At 36.0% G+C, this 11,887-nt stretch overlaps 1 protein-coding gene across 1 annotated transcript in view; it reads left to right on the forward strand.

Annotated features, from left to right (window-relative positions):
* The window catches only part of CSMD3 (CUB and Sushi multiple domains 3), a 795,885-nt gene that overhangs the window by 426,988 nt on the left and 357,010 nt on the right, over positions 1 to 11,887 (forward strand). Inside the window, exon 19 of the mRNA XM_069081309.1 lies at positions 160 to 362. Within this exon, the coding sequence (XP_068937410.1) occupies positions 160 to 362 (203 nt within the window). The remainder of the gene's footprint in view (positions 1 to 159; positions 363 to 11,887) is intronic.

The raw sequence follows: 11,887 nt of genomic DNA on the forward strand, positions 1-11,887 counted from the left end.
TAGATAGATAGATAGATAGATAGATAGATAGATAGATAGATAGATAGTTTTACACTTTGCATGGGACATCTTGAAATGTAAATTGCATTTTTATGTCTCTAGTTTAAAATTTAAAACAGTTTTAAAATACTGAAACATATATATATGATTATCTCACAGTTTACAGTTTCTTGCCTTTGATACTGAGGCATCACATGATATCTTACGAGTTTGGGATGGTCCACCTGAAAATGAGATGTTACTAAAGGAAATTAGTGGATCCCTCATTCCAGAAGGTATCCATAGCACACTAAACATAGTAACAATCCAATTTGACACAGACTTTTACATCAGCAAATCTGGATTTGCCATTCAGTTTTCAAGTAAGTTTCATATTTCTTTTGTATTTTGTGCCATGTCCTATGTTTGCCTCTAATTTGTTTGAATTTGCCTTTTTAGTTGTCTGGCATTTAAAAAATCTAGAAATAATGTCTTCATGGTTCTGGCTAACATAATATTAAAATTAAATGCTTATTTTACCAGTAACATGGATATCATTTCAATCATCAATTCCAATTTATTGGAAATTAACTTTTCAGTAAAAATTAACCACTTCTTTCTCTACTTTTCTCATTCTTTTATAGCTAATGTAGATATAATGTAACAAGGAAATTTAAATGAATTGCATGTACTTTTTCATTACCAAATCAATGTGCTTTGAAAAAAATTGATTGAGGAAAGATAAGTGGGGATAATTAAAATGTAGCCAAAAATAGAAAACAGAAGTATTGTTAACTTTGTAAATATTGAAATGTATGTTATGTTGTGCATAAAAGAAAAAAAATGAATCCTTCCCATAAAACCCCAAATTTTGGTAATTGTATTTTATTCCACTTTTTGTTAATTATATATTTGCACATGATATTTGAGAAAACATTTAAGATCTACTTAAAGGTTTTGTGTGACAAAGGAATGACATATATTAACAATAATTTGCTTTTCTTGCCATCATACTATTTAATTGACAATTATCTGTTTCCATCAATAATGTGTAAATATTTTTAACCCCCTACTTTGTGACATTAGGCTAAGCACTATGGATGCAAACTGAAACAAATATATACATAGCAAGCTAAATATAGAATAAATAAGAAATAATTAGTAGAGTGAAGACACCGGAATTAAGAGAGGTTGAGAAACTCTTCCAGTTGATGGTGGGATTTTAGTTAGGACTTGAAGCGAGGGACGTTAGTAGTCAGAACAGGAGAGAGAGAGCTTCAGGCATGGGGCACAGCTAGACAGAATGCCCAGGAGTATCTTGTTCATAGATATTTTAATAGCTACTGAAGATGTAATGAAAAAATAAACAATAATGTTAATTTACTTATATTACTAACTTATTTTTATAACCTTAATCAAATTACCCAACTGATCTTCAATTTCTCCATTCATTTACTATAAAAAACAACACCATTACTTCTAACTTCTCCCCCTACAGCATACTCTGCAGTTGGTGCTATTGTCTTCCTTGCTCTTCCTCATGTACAACATTCCATCTTCTAACTGAATATTTTCGCTACCTGTCCCCCGTTACTGGAACTCTTCCTTCTCAGCTATACCTCCTAGCCTACCTATTGGCCCCCTTCAAGTGTCAGCTGAAATCCTTTTTTTTTACAAGAAGTTCATCCTTATGCCATTAGATTGTGCCCTCTTTGAGGCCAGGTGCTCTTTTGCTTCTTTTTGTAACCACAGTGCTTAGCATAGTACAATGACAATCACACAGTAGACACTTAATAAATGCTTGTTGTCTGATTGATTGACTCCCTTTAATGCTAGTGTCTTCCCTGTGTTGTTCATCACTACATATCCTTCATGTAGCTTGTTTGCATATAAGTTGTTTGCATAATTTCTCCTGTTCCTTGAGCTCTTTTAGAGTAGGGTCTGTATAGACTTTCTTTGTACTCCCAGTGTACAGTAGAGCTTTTGTTACTAATTATGATCAGTGGGCCAAGCAGGGAAAATATAATCCTTCTTCAATTTCTGTAACTTGAAGAAAGTTATGACATTTCTCCCTAAGTGTTCTCCTTTTCAGGATGAGCAACACCAGTAATTTCAACTACCTTTGTGTAGAAAAGACTCAAGGGTTTTTATCATTCAAGTTGCCCAAATTTGTTAAGCTATGTTGTCTAGAACTTAACACAACTGTAGATTTTGTTTGACCTCGGCTAAATACATTATGACTGTCATTTCCAGTTTTCTCTTAATATAGCCAGAGATCGCATTCATTTGGTTGCTTTGTTTTAGTTTTAAGCAACTGTATCACACTATTGACTCTTGCTAACCTTGAAACTTATTAAATTTTCACATTTTTTTTTTCATACAAACTGCTATTTGGGGGCAGCTAGGTGTTGAGGTGAATAGAGCACTGGCCCTGAAGTCAGGAGGAGCTGAATTCAAATTCGGCATCTGACACTTGACACATTTACTAGCCATGTAACTTTGGCCATGTCACTTAACCCCAATTGCCCTCCAAAAAAAAAAAAACAAACCGCTCTCTCTCTCTCTCTCTCCCTCTCTCCCTCTCCCCCCCCCCCTCTCTTCCTCCCTCCCTCCTCTCAGTTATACTTGTGATGCTATTAATTTTAACTAGGCTAATTATATATTACATTTCTTCACGCATTCTACATTTCAGACAAACTGTCCTACTTGTTATTCCCAGGACAAAACAAATCATTTTGTATCCTTTTGACTAAGCCCTGTGCTTAGAATGTAGTTCTTTTCTCACTTCTACCTCTCAGATTCCCTACTTTCTTTCCAAGCTTAGCTCAAGTACCACCTCCTGATTTGCTTTCCTAATTTCCCCAGCTGCTAATGGCCTTCCAAAATTACTTTGGATAGCTTGATAGCTAGATTACATAGCTAGCTAGCTGGAAATATAGAGATATATCAGCCTCCTAATTTTGTGGATATAAACACATTAACCACTGAAAATTTTTTAATTAAATAATACTATAACAAAAAAGGCAAAGAATAACATGTTTCAACAATATATCTCAATGAGAAATTGCACTGCCAAAGTCACTCTCTCAAATACAACTTTTCCAAAGATCATAGTTCAATAATTCAGTTCTCAAGATGTCAAAGGCTCTACTTAAGAATTCTATTGATAATGCTTCTTTTGTGACTTAAGAGATGATTCACTCTCTCTCAAGTTCTCCTAGTCCTTTGTAATCTCTGTGGTTGTTTCTCTTCAGTTGTCTCTCCAGAATGACAGTTGAACTGCTTTTCTTCACAATTGATAGTTATAGGGCATTTATTTATATGTGTGCATTCCCTCCTTTTCTAATAAAATCTATGTTCCTTGACAACAAGGAAATTTTGTTTTATCTTTTTATTCCTAGTACCCAGCACTACACCTGACACAGTGCAGGATTTTAATAGATATTTATTGTATGTTTCATTCAATTAATTTTCTCTGTAGCTACATTACTCTCTTTAGACAGCTTGCCTTTATCAGAATTGTTTCTATGTCTGGAGAACTTCATTTTTGCGAATTTACTCACCTCTTATGACTTCCCATGTAGAGTTTTATAAGAGCCTTTTAAATCTGCTCTCCTCGCATCTAGACTTTTTTAGAATATCCCAAACTTGGGGTGGCCAGGTGGCTCAGCGAGTAAGAGCACCGGCCCCACTGTCGGGATGACCTAGTGATCAAATCCGGGCTCAGATACTTAGCACCACACCCAGAAATAACTGGCCGTGTAACCTTGAGCAAGTTACTTAACCCTGATTGCTTTAAAAAATAAAAGAATATCCCCACCTTTCTTCTCTTCTATAAGGAATGTTATCTCCGCCCCCCTTTTTCCTGTCATTTCTACTTCAGCAACCCATTTTTCTTTGTCAGAATCAGAACTGGAATAACCATCACACTCATTGGTTCATTCACTTTTTGAAAGATGAAATTATCCTTGAAGCAAGTCAAAATATTATTAAGTACACTGCTTTTGGGGAGAAACGATGTTTGTGCAGATGTCTGGATGTCTGAATTATTGAAGTTCTTCATCACTATTATATCATCCTTATTTCAGGATTATAAGCTATTATATTAATTCATCTGTTTCCTCTTTCTGTCTATATTATTAGGCTGATAATAAAATTTCTGTTGGTCTCTGCAAAATTGGTCTCCATAACACTTTCAGCCTCTGGTTCTGGGACCTTCTCACATGAGTTTTCCTTCTCAATATACATAACTACTTCCCTATTCTCTGTTTCCTATTCTCTTCCTCTGGAAAATGTATATTCTTTGAGCGTCATATTACAGTCATAAAACCCATGCCACCAAAACTAAATAAGATAAAATTAACATCATATTTAAGAGCATATTTCAGTGTTCTCAGAGAAGGGGCAGATAGGACACTAGATTAAAATTTTACAGGAATGAGATGTCATTCATATATAAATATGAAACACTCATGAATAGGTAAATACTGTTGTTTAATTTTGTGATCTATTTTTATGTAGCCATTTTTTTTTGTTTAATTTACAGTCAGGAAGACCTGAGTTCAAATTCAGCCTGAGATATTTAGGTGTGTGTGTGACTTCCATCAAGTCACTTTAGCCTCTACCTACCTTAGTTTCTTTATCTATAAAATGGCAGTAATAATCACAATAATAATAATAGCACCTCCCAAAGGTATTTTGAAGATAAAATGTCTTCATTTCCTTCATTTTATACATTAGAAAACTGAGGGAAAAGGAGTATAAATTTATTTGCCTGAGGTTACACAGATAGAAATTAATCATAATTCTACTAACTCCTAATCCATTGTTGTTTCTACATGACCATGCTGCCATAGTTGTGTAGATCAGCTGTCTTTACTCTATGCTACTCTTTCTCTTGTACTTTCTTTATGATACTTAGTATTTCTTTGAAGTGTCAAAGTCTCTTATTCTTGCATGATGAGTGATCTCATTTGTTTTAAGCACAGTAGAAATGTGTTGATAGCTATTTGAAAGACCCAATAAAATAATATGGAACAGACACTGTTCAGTACCATACTCACTCCTGCTGGTTATAAACTCTTGATACCACTTGGAGGAAATGAGAAATTCTCTATGGAGATCTGGCCACCTCTGTCCCCTACCTCTGCCATTTTTTTTTAATTCTAAGTGATCATTTTGTTGGCCTACGAGTGTGGTTTGGATAGCCTGATTAAATTAAATTCAAAAGCCATTTAAGTGTCAACAAAGTTTAATAATTCTTTCGGATTGATCCTAGAAAACTATGTCCTCTTTCTTTCTTATTGCATATAATATCACAGTATAAGGGGACATAAGGCTAGATTAATAATATATAGGACTTTGTTCAAAAGAAGGAAGGCAAAACAAAGGTCAACTAGAGAAGTACAACTACCACATGGACTTTGTACTCATGGCTTCTTCAAGAATTAGATGGCTCTTAAATGGTCTGTAGACACACTGCAAACCCAGAAATTCTAGTAATACGGTTTAGGTATTAAAGACTCACATCCATTAGCAGTCCCCATTGTAACTATTGTGTGCCCCATTTTATTCCACAAATGGCCTCTTAGTGCCTATTGAGAAGAACTAAACACAGGGCACTGATTCTTCCTATAGCCTCTTTTCCTTGCTCACTGCTGCATAACTGGTGAATATCTCTGATCCTGCTCTCTTATTGCATTCCAATATAGATGAGTCATTGATTGGATTGTGTGGGTCTATAAAAATGCCCTTTCCCCTGTTTATTGATGATAGAATAGTAGAGTGGACTCATGGGAAGGCCTTAACCTCGAGAGAGGCTTCTTTCTGGCCTGCCTTTCCTCCCTCTCTTCTTTCAACTCTCTCTTCCTGATACTGCCCATATCCTAGATTAATTCTAACCCCAGGCTGATTCCTCTCATTATTCTTTTTTATACTGTGAGCTTTGAAGGCAGGGCCACCTTTGGAAGCTTTATCAAAAAGGTGAATCAACTCTATATTTTTTCTCAGTAAGATCATGTTTTTTAATATATTGTCACATGAGTAGTTTCAATTAAACTAATAAAAATTAATTTATCCTTTTGATATGTAGATGGAGTAATCTATATGTGATCAATTTTTCATTTGGTCAGAAAGACATGCAAATGGTTTGTTTTGTCAGTCAACTTGCTAATATGCTTGAATCCTTGTTATAATTTACTATTTCTTTATCCTTCTGTCCTTAGGATCAGGTGCTGCAAAATATCACAATTTCATTTTTGATTACATGTATTAATTTTCTGTTAGAAAATTTAATGAATGGGAGTCAATTAGAAGAAGAGGAAAGAATGTTACATTTTAATTCAAGGGACATAAGGAGTCTGTGTGGCCTATGGGATAAGACACTGTAATTGAATTTAGAATGAACTGGTTTCAAATACTACTTCAGATACTTATTCGCTCTTTGACCCTGAGCAAGTCAATTGACCACTCTCTTCCTCAGTATTTTCATTAAAAAATGAGAGTGTTGGATTCAGCCTCTAAGGTCCCTTTCCACTTTATTATCTATAACCTTATGATTCCTGTCTCTGACAATTCATACCTGTGTGACCCTGGGCAAGTCACCTAACTTTTCAACTGGTTTTCTCATCTAAAAAATGAGGGGAAATTATTAGTTTATGTAGTGATTCCTCCTAGGTCTAGATCTTGATTTTTTCAGCTTGCTTTTCAGTGCATAGATAGCATTGTGTTGACTGCAGGAAGTTCATGATGTGTCATGCCTCCAATTAGATGTTTATATGTGTGTTTGTGTGTATGAGTATGTCTGTGTGTGTTTGTGTATGCACAGATAATGGAATTTAATTTATTTCATGTCTATCTCAAGGACTTCTTGAGCTAGGAATTTTTTCACAGTTTTAGGACATGTATTCTAATATCGGCTTATTGGTTTCTCGTTCATCCCATGAACAGAACTAGGTAAAGTAGGTAGATAAATCTGCACTTATTAAGGCACCTTGTTTCACTCCTCTGATGATGGGTAGTGTCTCTGACATGCTGTCATTTACTTTAACCTAACTGACCATATCATTATGTAGTATCTGTGGAATCATAATGAACTTCTATACATAGCCAAAGATTCTGAGTAGCTGCCAGAGTTCAGGCCTACTAATGATGTTGAACATTTTTGGAAAGATTGATGGATATTCTACAAAGAAGGATTCTATCAAGGGCAAAATCCTCCAAAGTGAAATATACTTCTGTCTTGTCTCCTGCATTTCAAATACTTGCTAAATTATTTGACTGTGAATTGAATTTTTTTCAAGGTAGAGTATTGCTGTAAGTCAGCCTAGTTTCCCTTTACATGTAAATTTATTGCAGTTCCTAAAATTTAGTGACATTTCTTACACAATATTCCATATAAAGGTACAGATACAGAAGGGACAAATGTAAAACCTTGTAAATCTAAAGAGCTGAAAATAGTCTTCTGGAGACTTTTCTTATTGAAAATAAGATACATTTAAATTTAAATAATTAAATTTAATTTAAAATTAATTTAATTAATTAAAAATAAAATTTAAATTATATTAAAAATTAAATTAAATTTTAAAAATTTATTTAAATAGATGCATGCATTGTATCATATTTGTTTATGTGCTTTAAAAATGGTTTTTATTGGGGCGGAGTCAAGAAGGTGGAGTAGGAGGACCTCTGCTGGGCTCCAGCTTCCACCTTCCCCAATCCATGTAAAAGGGGACTCTAAACAAACTTTGGAGCTGCAGAACCCACAAAATGACAGAGAAGCTAACCTCCCGCTGAGGACAGCCCTGCAAGCTGGCAGGAATAGGCCAGCACAACACTCTGGGAGCTGAGCCTAGCCCCACACCGAGGCTTTAGCCCCAGGTGGGGCCTGACCAGCCCCCAGCGAGAGGGACTCCAAATCAACACCACCTGGGGCCGTTTTCACATTTATCAACACATAGATCTGAAGGACAAAGTGAGAGGTCAGTGCAGTCTGGACTTTAGGAACCAGTAAGTAGGAGTGCATGGCTTTTTCCTCCAGGGCGAGAAGTTGCTGAGACTCTGGCACAGCCAGCCAGTGCCACGTGGCAGCTTCAGCTCCTGGACTGCAGAGTGTAGGGAGACCAAGCACCAGTCTGAAGTGTAATCGCTCTTGCTTTAACCTTCTTGGATCTGGATTGCAGCCTAGGGTGGAGGTCCTGGGTTGTGTGTCCAGCTTGCCAGAGTGTATGGAGGCTTCAGAGAGGGCACCCATCTAATACCTCTGGCAGCTGAGAAAAACCCAACATTTGGGATGAAAGCTCCCCTGTCTGGTGGCAGAGTCCTACTGTGGCAAAAAGCCCAGGGGTCAAGTGACTGAGGGGCGATGACCAGGCAAAGGAAACAAAGCACACAGAAGATTCCAACATTAGAATCCTGTTTTGGGGACAAAAAGGAGCAAAGCATGGAACAGGAGGAAGACAGTGAAGTCAGAACTCCTGCACCAAAAGCTTCTAAGGAAAATATGAGCTGGTTACAGGCCATAGAGAACCTTAAGAACCAGATAAGAGAAGTAGAGGAAAAATTGGGAAGAGAAATGAGAACAATGCAAGAAAATTATGAAATGAGAGTCAACAGCCTTACTGAGGAAAATACGACCTTAAAAAAAACAGACTAACTCATATGGCAAAAATGGCTCAAAAAGGCAGTGAGGAGAAGAATGCCTTAAAAAGTTAAATTTGCCAGATGGAAAAAGAATCTCAAAATCTCAATGAGGAGAATCATTGCTTCATAATTAGATTGAAGCAAATGGAAGCTTATGACTTTATGAGGAATCAATATTCTGTTAAACAGATCCAAACAAATGAAAGAATAGGAAGCAAGGTGAAATATCTCATGGGAAAAACCACTGACCTGCAAAATAGATCCAGGAGAGATAATTTAAAAATTATTGGACTACCAGAAAGCCATGATCAAACTAAGAACCTAGAAATAATCCTCCAGGAAGTTCTCAAAGAAAACTGCCCTCATGTTTTAGAACCAGAGGGCAAAATAGAGGTTGAAAGAATCCACCAATCACCTCCTGAAAAAGCTCCCAAAAAGAAAACTCCTAGGAATATTATAACCAGGTTCCGCAATTCCCAGATTAAGGAGATAATATAACAAGCAGCCAGGAAGAAACAATTTGAATATTGTGGAAACACAATCAGGATAACCCAGGATCTGGAAGCTTCTACACTGAGGGATCAAAGGTCTTGGAATATGATATTCCGGAGGTCAAAGGAGCTGGGATTAAAACCAAGAGTCACCTACCCAGCAAAACGGAGTATCATGTTTCAGGGGAAAATATGGTCATTCAGTGGAATAGAGGACTTTCAAGCATTCTTGCTGAAAAAACCAGAGTTGAATAGAAAATTTGACATTCAGATACAAGAAGCAAGAGAAGCATGAGAAGGTAAACAGGGAAAAGAAATGATAAGGAACTTATCAAATTTTAACTATTAAAATTTCTACATGGAAAAAAATAATTGTAACTTATGAAACTTTTTTTAGTAGTTGAAGGGAACATATATATATATATAATGTCTATATATGAGGGTATATGGGCTTATGAATACATATGTTTACAGTTATACACAGATAGAGGGCACAGGACCAATTTAACAGGAAGGGATGATACTTAAAAGGTGAAATTAAGAGGTGAGAGAGGAATATAATGAGAGGAGATGGGGAGAGAGAGAATGGGGTAAACTATCTCATATAGAAGAGGCAAGGGAAAATAGTTACAATGGAGGGGAAGAATAGAAAGGCAAAGGGGAATGGGTCAACCTTATTCCCATTGAATTTGGCTTGAGGAGGGAATGAAATACACACTAAATAGGGTATCTCACCCTCCAGGAGAGTAGGTGGGGGGGAGGGGATGAGAGGGAGGATGATGGAAGGAAGGGCAGGCTGGGGGGGAGGGAAATTGGGAGCACCCACTTTTGAAAAGGGACAGGATCAAAATAGAGGATAGAACAAGTGGGAGGTGGGATAGGAGGGAGGGAAATATAGTCAGTCTTTTACAATATATCTACTATGTTATTGTTTTGCATTAGCCACATATGTACAGCCTATATTGAACTGATACTTCCCAGTAAGGGTGGGAGACAAGGGAGGAAGGGAATGAATCTGGAATTCAAAGTTTTAAAATCAAATACTCAAATTTATATGTGTATATATATAATTATTAATAATATTTTACATGTAATTGGGAAATAACATATACAGGCACTGGGGCATAGAGATCCACTGGAAAAGTCGAAAGGGGTATGGGAGAAAATATGGGAGAGAGCGGATTGGAGGAGGGGATATCCTGTGGGACTGCTATTTTGGAGTGGTGGGTAGTAAAAAACGGTTAGAAAATTTGTAACTCAAAATCTGGTGGAAATGAATGATGTAAATCAGAAGTTAATAAAGCATTTGAAAAAAATGGTTTTTATCAATTGGTATACTCCCTCTACTAACACAGATTGCAATTTCTTTACAATTTCTTACACTTTAAGACTATCTTTCTGAATTCCTATTCCCACTTCCACCCCCTACCTCCTGTTCAATATTCTGAACCTGGTATTATACTACAGACTTATATTTGAAGTTTTTCCAGGATGGTACCAGCCATTGGACCTTGTTCTTCACTCATATTGCCTTTGAGAACATAGGGTCAACTCTACCCAACAAGTTCTGGCACAAAAGTACTTTAATGGAAGTATGTGTGTATGTATGTATGTATATATGCACATTAATGTATATGTGCCTAAAGTTTATAAGCATGTTAAATTTATGTATGCACATTTTTGAGCATATGTACATGTTTACTTATGAACATATCACAGGGAGTGAAGGAATAAGGAGCGAGAATTTGCTAGCCATGAGGGATGTAGTAGAATACCTTTTGATTGGAATTCAAATGCTTAAGAGACTCATGATTTTAGATATTTTACTAAATCTCAAAAAGTTTATGACTTTTCCCTAGTCATAGAGCTAGTAAATGCTTCCCATGACTTCCTAGCCAAAGTCTAACATTTTATATATATATATATATATTTTATAGTGTCTGTCCATGTGTGATTTTCTATGTCATTATTTATCTCTAATTTTTTTCTCTATGTTTATATATGTGTGTGTGTGTGTGTGTGTGTACGCAAACATGTGATTTTATTAGTTTAGGTAAGTTGCTGTGAGGAAACTCTCAGTGTAAACTGAAAACTATTCTGAAACTTTAAATCTTAGAAAATTGCCTGTAGTCCTTAGAAAAGTTCCATATTAAAGTTGTCCAGGATCACAAAGCTAGTATGCTTCTGAGACAGGGTATGAACCCTGGTCTTCCAGACTTATCAGGACAGTTTTCTGGTCCCTATACTGTGTGTATATATGTATTTAAGTGGGTATGTATCTGTAAGAAAAAAATATATGTATATATTACATATATAATAAAATAGATCTCTAGTCTATCTCCAACTCTGTAAATATATATATATATATATATATATGTATAAATTTACCATTTTTTATCTCTCCTCCCAGTTCACAGCTGAAGTCCTAGAAAATGCTTTTGACTCTCATTGCCTCAGTTTCCTCTTTTTTCCACACATGTCTCAATCTTTTGTAATGTGGTTTCTGACCTTACCATTGAAGTGGAACTGCACTCTCTAATGATCTCAAATGATTTATTCATTGCCAAATATAGTAGTCTTTTTAAAATCTTAATCTTCCTTGACCTCTTTGTAGCAAATAAAACTTTTGGCCACTCTTTTCCTAGATACACTCTCCTCTCAGGGCATCTCTCTGTCTATCTGTCTGTCCATCTATCTATCTATCTATCTATCTATCTATCTATCTATCTATCTGTCTGTCTGTCTGTCTGTCTGTCTGTCTGTCTGTCTGTCTGTCT

Source organism: Petaurus breviceps, unplaced genomic scaffold, assembly GCF_028583685.1.
Source record: "Petaurus breviceps papuanus isolate PSGF00001 unplaced genomic scaffold, PetGlider_PUasm1.0 98, whole genome shotgun sequence".
Taxonomy (NCBI): domain Eukaryota; kingdom Metazoa; phylum Chordata; class Mammalia; order Diprotodontia; family Petauridae; genus Petaurus; species Petaurus breviceps.